The sequence below is a fragment of the Ruditapes philippinarum genome, unplaced genomic scaffold, assembly GCF_026571515.1.
Source record: "Ruditapes philippinarum isolate M1 unplaced genomic scaffold, ASM2657151v2 ctg9552_1_1_1_1, whole genome shotgun sequence".
Lineage (NCBI taxonomy): Eukaryota > Metazoa > Mollusca > Bivalvia > Venerida > Veneridae > Ruditapes > Ruditapes philippinarum.
In genome coordinates this window covers 55,085-72,420 of record NW_026855817.1, presented here as the reverse complement: position 1 = coordinate 72,420, position 17,336 = coordinate 55,085, and the positions used below count along the sequence as shown (strand labels likewise).

Sequence of the window (17,336 nt, the reverse complement as noted above, 5' to 3'; positions counted from 1 at the left end):
TATAACACTTTCTAGGACTGGTTAAATGCAGTTGTATTTAAAAATTACAACTCGGTATCGTTGTAACAAAAATGATGAAATAGATAACAAAAAAAAAGGAAAATATATATTATTTTTATACTGTGAAAGGTAAATAATTATGTATGAGAAGCGTATAATACATCTGATATGATTCAGTCTTTCATTATAAATTTAAAACAGCTCACTCAAGAAAAATGATCGAAACACAATGTATAATAAAACGAAATTAAAATTCGAGATTCGAGATTGTTTCGTTAATCTTATATTTTCTTACTCAATCGTACTAAATAAATAAGTATAAACTAACTGAATATTTTTCATATAAAAATAACTAGCTTTCAGATCGCAGATATGAAATGCTATCATTTATTAACTTTTACAAGTTATACACAATCATTATATACTTTATTGTCCTGTTTATATTTTCAAGCTTATAGATTTAATAAATATAAGAAATTGAAAACAAACGTGATAAATCCAAACCTCAGAAACGTTTTAGTCATAATTTTGTTTTGTTATGAAGTTAGAATATTGATCACATGGTATACAAGAAGACAATACAACAGTTGTTTCCATTCCAATAGTAAACAGTGTTATTACACCTTGCTAAGTAGCTTTCTTTCCTTGAGCTACACCTTTTCCGACAACAGGACCATCTTGATTCAGAAGTAAAGCTGGCCATACTTCATAATCAATATGTGATCCGCGTGTTGTGTATTCCTTGTAAATTTCTTTCCTGAACTCTTCATTTGGTTTAAACTCTGCAAAGGTCATAGGTGGTGACTGTACAACCATCATCCATCCAAGCAGGAGGCACTTCCGGATAAACGGTTTTAAATCGTGTATACATTCTTCATTCCAGCTTGCGGATATGTATGCCTATTTACAAATAAGAAACTATTGAAAACAAGAATGTCGAACGACACATATACCCCCCTTTCTAGCCATTGACTCACATAATTGGTAATTTTATTAAAGAAACTTGCCAAAAATGGGTACATGGAAGTGTTCAATTATGGAAAAATCAACGGAAACCATTTTGACATTTAAGGCCCATGTGACATTGACCTTTGACCTAATGACCTCTAAATCAATAGAGGTCATCTAATTCTTATGACCAATAACTAGGTGAAATATGAAGACTTTGTGATGAATACTTTTCAAGATAATCAGCGGAACCCTTTTGACATTTAAGGCCCCTGTGACCTTTGACCTTTGACCTAGTGACCCCAAAATCAATAGGGGTCATCTACTAGTGATGACCTATCACAAATGTTGAAATATGAAGACTTTGTGATGAATACTTTTCAAGATAATCAGCGGAAACCATTTTGACATTTAAAGCCCCTGTGACCTTGACCTTTGACCTAGTGACCCCAAAATCAATAGGGGTCATCTACTAGTTATGACTAATCACTATGTGAAATATGAAGACTTTGTGATGAATACTTTTCAAGATAATCAGCGGAAACCATTTTGACATTTAAAGCCCCTGTGACCTTGACCTTTGACCTAGTGACCCCAAAATCAATAGGGGTCATCTACTAGTTATGACCAATCACTGTGTGAAATATGAAGACTTTTGTGATACATTCTTTTCAAGATAATCAGCGGAAACCATTTTGACATTTAAGGTCCCTGTGACCTTGACCTTTGACCTAGTGACCCCAAAATCAATAGGGGTCATCTACTAGTGATGACTAATCCTTGTGTGAAATATGAAGACTTTGTGATACATACTTTTAAGATAATCAGCGGAAACCATTTTGACATTTAAGGTCCCTGTGACCTTGACCTTTGACCTAGTGACCCCAAAATCAATAGGGGTCATCTACTAGTTATGACCAATCACTATGTAAAATATGAAGACTTTGTGATAAATACTTTTCAAAATAATCAGCGGAAACCATGTGGTCTACCGACGGACAGACCGACAGACCGACGGACAGACCGACAGACAGACAGACCGACATTAGCAAAACAATATACCCCCTCTTCTTCGAAGGGGGGCATAAAAAACTAGAGCGCATTAATCTTTCATTTTCATTGTTGTCATATATGTTTTTTCAAAATCATTGTAACTAATGAGAATCAAACCTTAACCAAAATTTAGTTCCTTTTGGAAAATGGTGCTTAAGTATGAAAAAGAGCTATTGCATGTAGTTTATATAAATGTTTAAGAAAAGATATGTGCTTAATTATATATAACACATGTATTTGAAGTTTACTTGAATAACTATTCTTATGATAATCTTAAAGACCTTTTCAACTAGTGGCACCATGGATACAGCGACTTCCTTTCTAAATTTTCTCAACTGGTTGGCAATTGCGTCATCGGACGATTTTGGCTTTTATGTCAAATGATAAAAAAGAAATAGAATTATAGCAATTATAGCAAAAACACCACTCAATCATAAAAAATACAAGTATACACATATGTAATTTTCCAGTATTATCCTAGATGGAAATGTTGTTTATTTTTTGTCTAAAAAAACCAACCTAAGTGTTTCATCTTTAATAAATCAATTGAAAGGCGATGTTTGTGTGATTGCTATCTAAAATAAACATTTACATCACAGTTTCACATTGTGGTTCTTAAATCACAATTTAGCTGTACACTTGAATAAAACGTGTGCACGTAATTTTAATGGTTTATCTATGCATGTTATTTTAACATACCTTCGCAATTGTTTGATACTTAGTATTGGCGTTTGCTTCACTATTGTCTTTTGGCTTCCACTTGTTTTGTAGGAAAATATCTTCCGGATCAGGAAGTGTTTTGCTACCAATTTTACCCCAATGTTCAGCCTAAAGTTACGTGTAATAGTATGACACCACAAGTAATTATGAATAAAAAAAATCAGTTTGTCAAAGGTATAAAATAATTTTCATTTTTATAATAATTTAGCATGCATATATCTAAATATTTTCCGAAACATATTATTTATGTGTATACTTAGTTATTAACATGAATATTTCAAGAACTTGACTTTTTGTTTTGAGAGTATTACATCTTTACATACTTCAATGAAACTACAAGTATTTCATTTAGTCTGTTATAGTATTGTAATTTTGAATGCAGTTATGTCTATTTATCTTAAATATTTAGACTTAAAACTGTATTTAATATCAAAATATATCAACCATATCTTGATAGATTAACTTACACTTTTCCTAGGCATTGTCAAATGTCTTTTGTTACTCTGTAATTATATGATGTTTAAGCAAGATTAATAGTTCTTATCTTTAACATAAAACATGTTAAGAAAAGGAATCTATAAAACGTGAAAAAGGAATGTTTTATGCACCGCCATGTTTAAAACATAAACAATTCATGAAGCAATAGTTTATGTACTATGTAGATAACTACATAACAATATACGTACTGATATTAAACAATGAATATGAACAATTTTTACAAATACTAATTCTATATATGAAATTATATACATGTATGTAAAAGTTATTTCAAACCGTAAAAATAAATGTCAAAATGATGACATATTTGTCATAACACGTATTACACCGAGTATCTTTATCTTATTACATACTACAATCTCGAAACAGCTTGGAAGCAATAATCACAACGAAATCACAAGAAAATTGCAGACTTGGTTTGATTGAGTCTGTACATGAGGGATAATGAATACGTGCACTATCCCTCCCGCCCCCCACCCCCCCCCCTAGCAACGGCTTGAGCGGTATTAAAAACTAACTGACTTATTTTTTTGTTGAGGTATCTTGCAGTGTTTCGTGCTATTCTATTATTAAAATTCATGTTATGTTTCAAAACTCATATAAGTTATTTGCATAAAAATTTATAATTTATCTGGATATGAGTAATTTCAATGATAACGAATCGGTTATGGTTTTTTTGAATTTCAATTTAAAAAAAACCCCATATACCTTCTGCTCCGTAGCTTTATACTCTTCAAACAAGATATTTACAGCTTCTTCTGTCCGTTTGATCAATGAGTCAGATTTCCTGCTGCAAAACTGAATGACATTCTGAAAAGAAAAAAAAAATATTTAAGACAACGTTGGCTCAAATAATTATGTTCTAAAGTCAGCAGTCAGAAATAAACATTCTTTGATAGATTTCGTGAAAAACTATTTCATTACCCAATCAAAGTAACAAACGTGTTTGAAATACCATTTTATGCAATTTTATGCACTGTCTGTATATTTATGTGTATTATGATATTTAAATAACTATATGTACCAATAAGGTCAATCGCAATGTATCAATTGCTTCCCTTTCATCATAACCTGCATTAGTGAGAGCTTCAAAAGCATCTGTCCATTCATTGTCGTACACTTCACTGTACATTTCACCGATCTTTGTTGGTCTGTTAGGATCACTAAGGTCTGCTATTGCAGGATTGTTATCTGTAAGTCTGTCTCCCGCAACTTTGCTCAATCTAGAAATATTGTTGGTATGTTTTTCAAAAACAGATGAAAGTACAAAGCAAAAATTAAGCATGGAGATATTGATTCGAAATTCAAGTCAGAAATGCTAGATGATGTTTTTCATCTGATTTTCCAATATCTCTGAACCTGTTTTTTTAATTGCTAAGTGCAGTATCTTTATCTTTTTTGTCTGACTAGACATAATTAAACTCTTCAAATGAAAAGATATTTTTCATTTTTTTTATGATCAAAGAAGTCTTACCTCATTTGTATTTCGTTCTTCTCTTTTTCGAATTCATTACATTTCTTTTTCAGGTGTTCAATGTAAGAAACTGCCTTCACTTGTCTCTCTCTTTCTTCGTCGAGTTCGTGAGAACAGATTGCTAAACGTTGTTTTAAATCTTGCAGACCTTTCTGTTTAAGAAGAAAGTACGCATACATATAATTATTTTTATTTTAAATTTCATTCTAGCTATTCTGTTAGAATTTTAATTAAAAGAAGACAATAATTCTACAATTCGAAGGCAGCATTTTTATAGCCTTATACACTATAAATTTCTATTAAAATGATTTAAAGTCTTACCGAATTATCCGTCTTTTCATTTCTGTCAGTTTTATATCCTTGACTCAGCGACTGAGCATGGTTGCTTAAAAAAATAGAAACAAACAAATGATATTGCCAACAAGAAAAATAAATGAACGAAAAGTATAAAAAAGAAAGGTTTTAAAGTTTAAAAAAATAGCTTATATAAAATGTCTCACACACACTCGCAACACTTATTTTTTTAAATGTATGAATTGAAACACAAATTCATTAAATAATCGTGGACGCAGCTAATATTTTCCTGTTATTATATAAAAATGAGCGTACTTGCGTATGAACATGTGCTCTCATTCACAATTTCATCGAATAAGTATTTTACCAGCAGTTTAGTTTTGTAAGCAAATTTACGGTTTCTTAAATGCTATTATTACATTCTCACAGTAGATAAAGAGAAATCACTAAAACATATCTTGCAAGCCTAATCATTAAACTCTGTACAATGTCTTGCGTTTACAAATATAGAAAATAAGAATACCCGCTACATTTAATCACTGTGCCTTTCTTGAGGCTTATATATTTTTACTTGAACCCTTCTTGCAAAAAAAAAAAACACCAAAAAAAAAAAAAAAAAAAGGAATAGACTTGTTTGTACATTGTACCTGTCTGACATCTGAAACGTTCCCTAGGCCAAAAGAACATTGTCAATTATGATTTGATGTAGGAATCGCGCAGTTATTCAGTACATACAGTGCACGATTTTTTAAAGGGATAAGCATGTTTTATTCATAAGGCAATGGACAATAAATATACTGTTTCATCAAAACTTCTGAAGGTTAATTTGATAACTTACACACGGCAGCTTTGATAAGGACGTAAAAGTGATCTATTGTCTGGCTAAATCATTCAAATTTTACGTGACGTTTTTATTACTTTCTTACAAACCTAGCACTTGGTCGCTTCATTGAGGTAGTCAGTAATCCATCAAGGTGTTTCTTCTCGTGTTGTAAACGACTATTTTCTATTCTTAAATTATTTATTTCACAGTTAAGGCTTTGGATCTCCTCGTCAGAAGTAGTTGTCTGCCTAATTTGATCAGCAGACCTACCAGAATTCTAAAATATATTACAACAAAATCATTGGCAATTGACGAAATAATCGTTTCGGATATCATTTATTACATAACGTGAGATTGGTGGACGGGTAGTCAAACATTTACAAACAATGTCATGTTCTCGAGGTAACTCTCAGCTAAGACTTCTACGTTATAAATGCATACTAAAAGAACAAACATGAAATGCATGTGGTATTATTTACCAACCGATACAGAGATTTTTCTGAAATACGACAAATAGAAAGGTCTGTTAAGTTTAGCTTGTCCATGATTGTTGGATATTAGTGTACGCTACCATTCACCCACCCCACGTCTGTACTTGCTTAAGCAAACACTAACATTTATATTTGTAAATGGACAAATTTGGAATTGATACATACCTGCAGATGGGTTCATACGACGGTGTCAATGGAACCTTCAATGTGACACAAATATGCTACAATTGTTGGCAGCACATTTTATGGATGCCCATAATATTTCCATTTTCCACTAATGGAGCAAGTAAAATTTTCAAACATTCAACTATTTTATGATTGCAGTGTAAGAATGCTCAAATGCATTGCCAATTTTCAACTGATGACCCCCTTTTCAATATCTACAAGTTTTTGTAAACCTTTGTTTGGATTGCCCTGGTAAGTAATTATAGATTGTTCAAACTACAAGTAATAACTATAATTGTAACAAATAGAGTACGTTACCATGCCTCGATTAAATTTCCCGAGGTTATTTTCTGTTTCAATCATCACGTCACATATATATTTTCTTCCACCTTCATCAAAATTCTTCTCTTTTTTCATGTTCCGAATGATATCTACTTTTGATAAGAACTCGCCTTCCAGGTACTCTAACAATTCTTGTGTTGTTAAGGACGATATTGGACGTTGTTGGAATCTTTGTCGTCGCTGGCGTTGAAACTGTTGGTTAGGTTGTGAATGCTTATACTCTTTTTCTCGTACGTCCTCGTTTGATATAAAACCTCCCATTGCTACTTAAAAATGGAATAACATTTTTCAGTTAACTCATATATAAACTTAACATGCAAAGCAATAACTTGTAAACAATTGCATTTTGTGGTCATCAAGCAAAATACGTTGTGTTCACGGGAGCTTCTAAGTTGTAAGAAGTCTGAAATATCAACGTGTACAGTCAATATCGATGTTTTGACGCAACAAATATAACTATCTCATTATATTTGTAGAGATCACAACATTTCTTTATGCATGAGAAAAAATATGAGAAAAATTGTTTTACTTGAGTATTTAAGGCAGAATGTTGTATCATTTAAATGGAGAAAATGTTCTATTTATACTAAATTAAATAAGAAACTGATTACTAAGATAAGTCTTAATTATGTGCAAAAGTTGTTTTCATTCACATTCACCCTTACCCCCACTGAATGTATATAATAAACTTGCTCTTTTTTAGTTTGTAATTGTCCTTCGGATGTTCCAGATTAGATAGCATCACATAATTGAAATCGTGTAGCTAACAGCAGCTTAGCTCCTGTCAGAGTTCATGATAGCACAGACTGACATATCTCTTAAAACAATTTTGAATTAAGATTGATAAGGATTAATATTTCAATATTTTTTGTAGTTTTACAGATAATGCATCCGCATTAACATAATATTTATCTTTAATCAATGCATGAGCTATTTCGTTTCATATAAATACATGTTTGAGTTATTTATAAAACTCCTTATCAATTTCGGCGTGCCTCATGCCATACCTTGTATCTAATACCCCGCTTCTGATTCTAATATGATACATGTAATGTGAAGTCTTTCAGTATTTGCTTTCGATGACAAAGATGATAGAACTGGAACTCTCTGGCACTAGATGTTAGCTAAAACAATGCAAGTGTAAATACAAAACCTCCCCTGAATATTTTCTGATCTGGTAAACAAATGTTTGTTTTTGCAGTCTTAATGCAATATATAAAATAGATAAATACAGAATCCCTAAAGAAAGCCCAACACGGCAAAATTGAAAATGTTGCAGGCTCGGTTTGATTGAGCCTGTTCATGGACGGTTCTGGAAAGTGCAAATTACCGTCCACGCCCCCTAGCACCGGCTTAAGCAGAATTCAACATTTAAACGTGAAATAGTAAAATTTTGAATTTAGAAACATCCGCAGATGTGTTCATACGGCGGTTATCATGGAACCTTCAATGTGACACTTCCGTGCCATTCCATGAAAAGCGGCGTATGGTCCCCAAGAAATAAAAAGCGTGTGCCCTAAACGAGAAAACAATGGGCGGAACTAAATAAAATGGAATTTTGAAAGGGGATCAGAGGTTATGAAGCCTGCGTATCACAGATAAGACGTCAAAAGACAAATTTAAAAGGCAGGCAACATATCCTAAGGGTGATTCAACATTATAACCCGTTCTCGTAAATGGCTGAACATATACTTAACTATTATTTATTTGTAGTTATATCTACCACAAGTGGGCTCCCTGTAATAGATACAGAATCGAAACTGTTGACCAACTAGACTACATTACTGAAACCGAAAATTAAAAATTTAGTATATGATGATTAAATCAAACACAGAGGTTATAATTATGTATGAATATTGATAATTTATGAGTAAATATTGTTAATTCAACTCGAAACATCTGTTTTAGTTTAAGAATAAAAAACAACATAAATGATATAATAATACCTTTTAAATCCCCAATTTAAACAAAACAATTTTTTACTTCCTTGTTAACCGTAGCTATCAATTCATATGTGATACACAGCCTGTGATTTGATGTTAACACAACAATAGGGTAAATTTATTGTTCCGATGTATTACTTTACACACATTTAAATGTGAAAACAGAACAATTTACAATATATTTACTTGAGATGTAATTGAATATCCATTTATCGCTTTTACCTCCCCAAACCGACATCATCTACCTTCATAGTTGTTGCCGCAAGGGTTGTTTATATATAAAAATATAAAGCTGCATTTTACGGATCTCATAAAAACAAATATAGCTACATTTCGTTAATAAAATCGGGTTTATATGGATTATGGTTTTACCTGTTCTTATCTTGGTCCAGACATTCAATTATATGATAAACTTTAATGCTTAATTTGCTGCGTGCTCATTTATATTGTGTATACATTCTGTTAAAATGAGAAACTCCAATATCCGAACATCAACAAACATGGCTATAAGTCGCAGTCCAAATTTAACGGTATTATATTTCCGCATTATATAACGGACGTTTCCATTCAAATTTAGCTGATAACTCTCTGGTATAGTCTTATTTTATTGACCTGTCAATTATGAATACATTATAGGATTCATTTAAATATTCGGTCCTATTTCGGTTTGGTCCGTGTAGTTTACGAGAATTAATGTGAAATATATTATTCATGGACTGAAAGTCACGCCAGCTTAATGGGAAAGTTTTCGTTCATTCACAATAACACAGTTGGTTAAGAGAATGCCTGATAGGTCTGATGAGAGGTCTGTGGTTCGATCCATACTGTTGCCATTGTTTTCTTTATTTTTGCAGTATACTTTAATGAAACAGATTTGTAGTGTGTTTTACGGCATTGAAAAGACATTTATTGATTTTAATCCGTTTCAATTTTAAACATGAATTCTTTAAACATGTTATTTAAAAAGAGTATAGACATAACAAAAATAAGTAAAACATAAAAAACAAAACGAACAACATAAAATAATCATATATAGCTTCAATAATGTTGAAAGTATTAATAAGAAAAAAACATGGACGAACGCGGTTTCGAACTTAAAGCACGTGTTGCACTTAGTTTATAAACTCGTGCTTTACCCGATTGCGCTATAACGCTGAGCACTATTAGTTTAGAGATACAAATTAATTTTTAAATTCCATCGTACAGCGTACATCTCACGGAACTTACCGATAATCCACCGAAGATTAATATACTGTGTGCATCAACCGTGTAATCAGTATGTAATTGACAGGTTAATAAAACCAAACAATAAAGGGCGGATTGTACTGTGAAGATATTACGGTAAAATTTGTTTTCACACCCAGATAAGATCAGAAAATCAACACTTGTCGTGCACACCTATTGATTGACAGAGGTTTAAAACTGAGACATCGTATACACGAGCTTATTATAGTCTTCATTTGCATTTTAAAATTTATATTCGAACTTTAGGGTTTTCCTTTTAGAATCAAAATTTCTGAACAATATTGGCCTAGACTTACAACAATACTGATAACAATGTTTACTAAATGAAACTGCAGAGTGCTTTGATTTAAGTCCGACGGCAAATTATGTGTTCACATTGATTAAATGCAGATTTAATACAAATGCTGTATGCATGGGAGTCATCTTTAAAATGGCTTCACCATTAACTTATGAAGAATAAATTATAAACACTTTCAAGGGAATTTGAATATGGTTTTATAAAATGTAATTTACTTCCTGGAACCCACTTTTACCTGAATTACAGTGGATATCAGAGTAATATTTACAATCTTTAAATTCTATACATTCACTTGTATATACAAATGTAGTTTTTGCACAATTTCCCGAGTCACCATTCCCACGGCTCTCATCATATCACATTTTTTAAAACACAATTAGAAAAAATGTACACTTACATGTCCTCCAACAATTTTTCCGCAATGCATTAATCACCTTCCTCTTTCAATTCCATGAAACCTGTATGCATGAGACGATATTATTTTGCTTCACTTTACTTTAGTTATTTAAAGCAAAAATTGATTAAGATAATATACATTTATTTATTTCTCGTTGCTTTAACTCAGTTAACGTTATTAATACCGTAGTAATTTTAATTAAAATTTAAAATGTTTATCTACATTTTGTCAATGTACATGTTATTGCCGAACAAATAGACAATATATTGAACGTTTATAGTAGTATAGGGGCCTCTTTAGCCCCAAGACTGCGCATGCGCGGCGGCCATTTTGTTTTCTATTAATAGCTACTCATTTGCATAAAAGAAATGACCTCACTACACAGGCGCGGCGACCATGTTGAATAACAGACGCGCGGCGGCCATTTTGAATTCTATTTTAAGACTGACATCATCACGTTATAAATAGAAACGCGAATAAAAAAATATCTCCCGGAAGTATACGGAGCTGACTCGTATACACGATTTAGGGCTTGAATCGCGGACATTGAGGGTCAGGTCCTCGGCCCTAGACGGAGAGATAATTACCATCATGACAGATAAAAGAAATGTTTGTAAATAGATACGTACTTAACATTTTAATTTATAAAAAATAGTTTTTTAATAGGTTCAAAATAATATTGATACAAATATAACTCGTTTACTTACCTACATTTAGTAAGGAAATGACTGTCATAGCGTAACGTTCTTGTAGACTGCGCATGATCTATTTTTAGTCGCGGTATTTCACAACCACCAGGAGCTATTTCATCAGCCCCACGCGGGTGTCAATGAAAGAAAAAGGCATTAAGTACAGTCGCCGCTCAGTCTAGATTCACAATACCTAGCGGAACTATTTTGAACAAAAACCCTTTATCCTTCGTTACTAAATATAACTTTTCATTAATCACAAAAGAATCTATTATCCTTTCAAACGCAGCGACCGTCAAGTACAGTCGCCACTTAGTCTAGATTTACAATACCTAGCGGAACTATGTTGAACAAAAACCCTTTATCCTTCGTTACTAAATATAGCTTTTCATTAATCACAAAAGATTAATAGAATTGACGGACCTTTTTTGTTACGGTTGATAAACCGGAGGGGATGAATTAATTGAAATATGGACCAATGAAGATGGTTTATTTTTACAACGCATCAATTATACAGATTCTGCCGAACTAAGGCGTGTTTGGTATCAAACGAAACGTCTTAAGCCGCTCTTTATGAATACGGACTAAAATCGAAATTAAAATCACTCATGCGTAAAAATCATTAAAATAACTAAAATAAGCTTACCCCCAGTCTTTACTCCTTGCCTATCAAACTATTTATGACAAGTTACTATAGCCTATCGTTAAACGGTCCAGTTACGACAGGTTTAAACCGGTATTGCTATTTTTGATTAGCCAATGAAATTGAAGAACGGTGACGTTTAAAAATAGACAGCCTCGTTTTGAACCCACTCTTTTTCATTAACCAATCAAAATGGAGAACGATGACGTTTAAAAATAGACAGCCTCGTTTTGAACCCACTCTTTTTCATTAACCAATCAAAATGGAGAACGATGACGTTCTTACCAAAAATAGATATGACTCGCGCAACGGAGAGTATATAAGAGAGCGCTTTAGCCCCCTCCGTCATTCTGACTTCAGAACTCTAACCGACAACATGGAAAACATAGCAGCTACTTTCGAAATGATGGTGAATTCTTTCACCGACGCTGAAGAATTAATGAATTTTGCTGCGACATGGGGGATACAGGATTCCCCCGGGGTGCGGTTTCGACTATTTCAGTTAAGGAACCCACAATATGGAGATGACTTTGTGAATGAACAAATGGAAAGATTACTCGACAGTTTAAACGACACAATGCAGAACCGAGAAGACACGGAAAATTTTGATTTGGCGCTAGAGTACGTAAGAGAGCAAGAGGAAATCGAGGGTGCAGTAAGAGCACTATTATTTGACGAAGAAATGGATAAGATGGCGACTGCTTGTGTGGAAGACGGGGAGTGGAGCCCTCAATCACCAGGGCTACAAGTAGGGAGTGGGGATGAGCCTCAAGCGGGACCCTCTCATAGGCCCGACGCCCCACGGGAGCTTCAGTATACGATAAGTAAAAAATCAGAAAGGACATACGCAACAAAAGCAGCGGTGGATCGTACATATCGAGTGAAAATTGATGAACAGTATAATGGACAGAGACTGCAAGATGTGAGACAAGGACTTCACCAAATGTTTGAAGACGTGCTCGAAGAAGCCCGGGGCAATTTGGCGGGGAACGATTTGGGTCGTGTCGTTATTCATCATCAAGGATTACACGATCCCATCATTGTGCCCCTCCAGCCCTGGGACCAGTTGACCGCCGATAAAGTGATGGAAATCATCGAAAAGGTACTGAATAGCAACCAAAACTTGTCCATCGATGAAAGCTTCTATATTTCTATAGGCTCCATCGAATTACCAAAAGGAGGAGCAAGGCGGAGAATCACCAAATTAAAAGGAAAAAATAATTCATTAAAGTTGAAAACCTCTATAGTGACCATCGAAAATGATGACCAAATGTGTATGGCCAGGGCGATCGGGGTGAGCTGGGCCAAGTTAAACAGATGTAGCCAAGACGAATGGAAAGAAATTGCTAAAAACCGCCAAAAGAAATCAAATTTACAACTTATACTAGAAAACCATAAAGTGCCAGAAAGTTACTACAAGAAGCTCAGAGAAAAGAAAAGAGATGAACAGAGACAACTAGCGGTAGCCATCAGTCAATTAGCCGGAGTGCCCTTAGATCGGCCCGCTAGTTTGAATGACGTAGAGGCGTTCGAAGAAGTGTTGGGGGTGCGCGTGATGGTGGTCAGCGCCATACTAGGCAACAAGTTTATTACCAGCCCTAGTCAGGACGAACGTCCATGTATTTACCTGTACCTCGTGGACGACGACCACTTTCACGCCATTACCAGCGTAACTGGATTCTTCAGCGCAAGGTATTTCTGCGACCAATGCCTCAGACACTACAACAATAGAGAAAGGCATCAGTGTGAGACCTCGTGTATAGTATGTAAGACGGATACCTGCCCGGAAACAGAAAATACAGTCAAATGTGATAACTGCAATATGACATGTAGATCAGAAAAGTGCTATAATCAACACAAGACAGTACCGGTACACAAAAAAGGAAAATGTAAAGGAAAACCCAATGGACTATCCCAATGTCAAAAATACTGGAAATGCCCAACATGCTACAAAGTCATAAGGACCGACAAAAGGAAAAAAGAAGACCATGAGTGCGGAGAATATTTGTGTAACTCGTGCGAACAATATGTAATGGAAGGACATTTATGTTATCTCAGATCAATACCAGCCAAGGAACATTATAATTCTAAATTTATATTTTTTGATTTTGAATGTTGTCAGGATGAAGTGTCAGAGTGTGAAAACGGATATGTAGCGAGTAGAAAACGAAATTGTAAAGACTGTCAATCACATGAGGTATGTAAATCTTGCTCTAAATGTCAACACTGTAAATCATCTTGGTGCGGAAAAGCCATTCATCGTCCCAATTTCGTAGTAGCACATACTGTGTGTCCAAAATGTATCGATAAACCATTGACCCCCGAATCTAAATGTAATAAATGCGGTACACGGTGCGACGAATGTGACAACTCTGATTTACTCGACATTGAAGATCCAGGACCGTGTCCTGGGAAATGTGGATTCAGAGAAGTCACTTTCGAAGGGACCGACACAGCTGAAAAATTTGGTGAATGGTTATTTTCCCCCCAGCACGAATATTTTAAAGTGTTTGCTCATAATATGAAAGGTTACGACGGTTATTTCCTTTTAGAGTATTTAATAGACCAATCATTGAGACCGGACAAGATTATTTACAGTGGCTCCAAAATTATGTATATGACAATAGAGTCGGATTTACATATCAAAGTGATTGACAGTCTCAACTTTTTACCTATGAAATTGTCCGCCCTTCCTAAAGCGTTTGGATTGACTGAATTAAAGAAAGGTTGGTTTCCTCATTACTTCAATACTAGCGAAAATCAGAATTATGTAGGCCCGTACCCAGATGCTCAGTGTTATGGTCATGATTTTATGAGTGAGAAAGAGAGAGCTGAATTGTTAGTGTGGTTGAGTGAGAGAAAGGACAACGTGTTTGATTTTAGAAAAGAAATGTTGGATTATTGTAGAAGTGATGTAGATATTTTAAGACAAGCGTGTTTGAAATTTAGAGAGTTGTTAATGAGTGCTACGGGTGAAAGAATAGAGGTGGTGAATGAAAAAGGAAAGAAAGAAAAAACGTGGGTCGGAGCCGTGGATCCATTCGATTCCGTGACCATAGCTTCCGTCTGCATGAATGTCTTTAGAACCAAATTTTTAGAAGAAGAATGGAAAGTAAAATTAGAGGGCAGGGATAATTGGATACCTTCAAAATTAATAGACGGAAAGCTTTATGTGTTGCGCGAAAACGAATGGATCCTCGAAACCAAACTCACGGGTGAGAAAGTAAGTGAGACAGAATTTGTAAGGACACCCATAGCGAAAATTCCTCCTAATGGTTATAATGATCAATATAGCGAAGCGTCCATACAATGGTTAGAATGGGTGGCGTGTACAAAAAACGTCAAAATTCAGCACGCTTTAAATAAGGGAGAGAAATCTTTACCGGGAACACGTTACAAATTAGACGGTTACTGCGAGGAAACAAACACGGCCTATGAGTACCATGGTTGTATCTTTCATGGATGCCCTGATTGTTTCGCAGATTACCGAGAAGAAACGCGTCACCCACTCACCAACCAATCATTAGATGAATTGTACGCGTTAACGATGAAAAAGAAAGCTTACATCCAACAGTTAGGCATGAAATACGTTTGCATTTGGGACCACGAATTCAAAAAACAAAAGATTCAAAATACTGAACTGAAACAATTCGTAGAAAGCTTAGATATAATTGATAGGTTAGACCCTAGGGAAAGTTTCTTCGGGGGTCGCACCAATGCCAGTCAACTCTATTACAAAGGGGAAGAACAGGAAGAAATCAAGTATGTGGATTTCACGAGCTTGTATCCATGGGTGAATAAGTATTGTCAATATCCCGTAGGACATCCTACCATCATAACCAAAGATGTTAAAGACATCGAGGGCTATTTTGGTATAGCCAAGGTCAAAATATTACCCCCTAGAGGATTATACCATCCCGTGCTACCGTATCGCTCAAATAACAAGTTGAAATTCCCCCTATGTAGGACCTGCGCCGATACTGAGAATCAAAACCCATGCGCCTGTTCAGAACAAGAAGGAGAGTTGACTGGTACGTGGTGCACTCCGGAGATTCAAACGGCCGTTAAATTAGGATATCAAATTAAAAAGATTTACGAAGTATACCACTGGGAGGAATCCACACAATATGATCCAAAAACCGGATCAGGGGGACTGTTTGCCAATTACATAAACACATTTTTAAAGTTTAAGCAAGAGGCAAGCGGTTCTCCCGACTGGATACACAATGAGCAAGATATGACAAATTATGTGTCTCAATACTTACAGAAAGAGGGAGTTTCGTTGGATCGGGCAAACATCTCGAAGAACCCGGGTTTGAGAGCTCTGGCTAAATTATGTCTCAATAGTTTTTGGGGCAAGTTTGGTCAGAGACTCAATATGCGCCAGACAGAGTTCTTTCACGAACTACAGGTCAACCTCTTCTTCCAATTGTTTGCCGATCCGACGAAAGAACCTCTGAATTTTCACATACTTACCAATGACATGATACAAATAGAATGGCAATATAAACGAGACTGCCAACCCGAAGATAATAAAACGAACATATACCTAGCTTCGTTTACTACATGCTGGGCAAGACTCAAACTCTACAGTGTGCTCGAAAAGCTCGATAGACGAGTGTTGTATTACGATACGGACAGCGTCATCTATGTGAGTCGCCCTGGACAGTATGATCCGCCATTAGGAGATTACTTGGGTGAACTCACGGATGAGCTGAGTGGAGGGGAGCATATTGTAGAATTTGTGTCGGGTGGTCCTAAAAATTATGCCTATAGAACCAACAAAAACAACGAAACTTGTAAAGTCAGGGGTTTCACATTAAATTATACAAATAGCCAACTCATCAACTTTGAAAGTGTGAAAGATATAGTAACAGACCCACAAAAGAATTCAAATATCGTAGTAACAAACCCTAGTAAAATTTGTAGAGATAAAAGAAAAAGAAAATTGTACAATAGGGAAGAAAACAAAAGTTATCAGATGGTGTATACCAAGCGTAGAAAACTGGACAATTATGATACAGTACCATATGGATATTAGAATAAATTATTGCTGTTGTAAATATTTGTTCTTATTGTTTCGTTTTCTGTCACATGCGTTAAAAAAGTGTAACTGCTTTTTCAATTTTTGTCACTACTGATTCAAAAAGTGTTACGCATATTTCAGTTTTTGCACGTTTACATGTAATTTTCCATAGGGTATGTTTCAAAAAGTGTCACTGCTGTGTCAAAAAGTGTCACTGCTTATTCAAAAAGTGTCACTAATGTGTCAAAAAGTGTCATTGCTGTTTCAAAAAGTGTAACTACTTTTTT

The 17,336-nt window shown here is 34.7% G+C and overlaps 1 protein-coding gene across 8 annotated transcripts in view; it reads right to left on the bottom strand.

The window, feature by feature from the left end:
* Positions 1-202: 202 nt before the first annotated feature.
* Positions 203-17,336, bottom strand: part of LOC132744494 (uncharacterized) — a 33,845-nt gene continuing 16,711 nt past the window's right edge. Inside the window, exons 1-13 of one of the 8 annotated variants that reach the window (XM_060733219.1) lie at positions 8,755-8,904; positions 8,506-8,592; positions 7,816-7,932; positions 6,785-7,074; positions 5,918-6,087; positions 5,015-5,078; positions 4,694-4,845; positions 4,244-4,442; positions 3,928-4,029; positions 3,189-3,224; positions 2,701-2,829; positions 2,283-2,369; positions 203-900 (exon numbers count right to left, since the gene is read on the bottom strand). In XM_060733219.1, the coding sequence (XP_060589202.1) occupies positions 628-900; positions 2,283-2,369; positions 2,701-2,829; positions 3,189-3,224; positions 3,928-4,029; positions 4,244-4,442; positions 4,694-4,845; positions 5,015-5,078; positions 5,918-6,087; positions 6,785-7,069 (1,497 nt within the window). In that variant the 5' untranslated portion in view covers positions 7,070-7,074; positions 7,816-7,932; positions 8,506-8,592; positions 8,755-8,904 and the 3' untranslated portion in view covers positions 203-627. Of the gene's footprint in view, positions 901-2,282; positions 2,370-2,700; positions 2,830-3,188; positions 3,225-3,927; positions 4,030-4,243; positions 4,443-4,693; positions 4,846-5,014; positions 5,079-5,917; positions 6,088-6,784; positions 7,075-7,815; positions 7,933-8,505; positions 8,593-8,754; positions 8,906-10,691; positions 10,773-17,336 lie in introns of those variants that run through there. The other 7 variants (XM_060733220.1, XM_060733221.1, XM_060733224.1 and 4 more) reach the window with 7 other exon arrangements.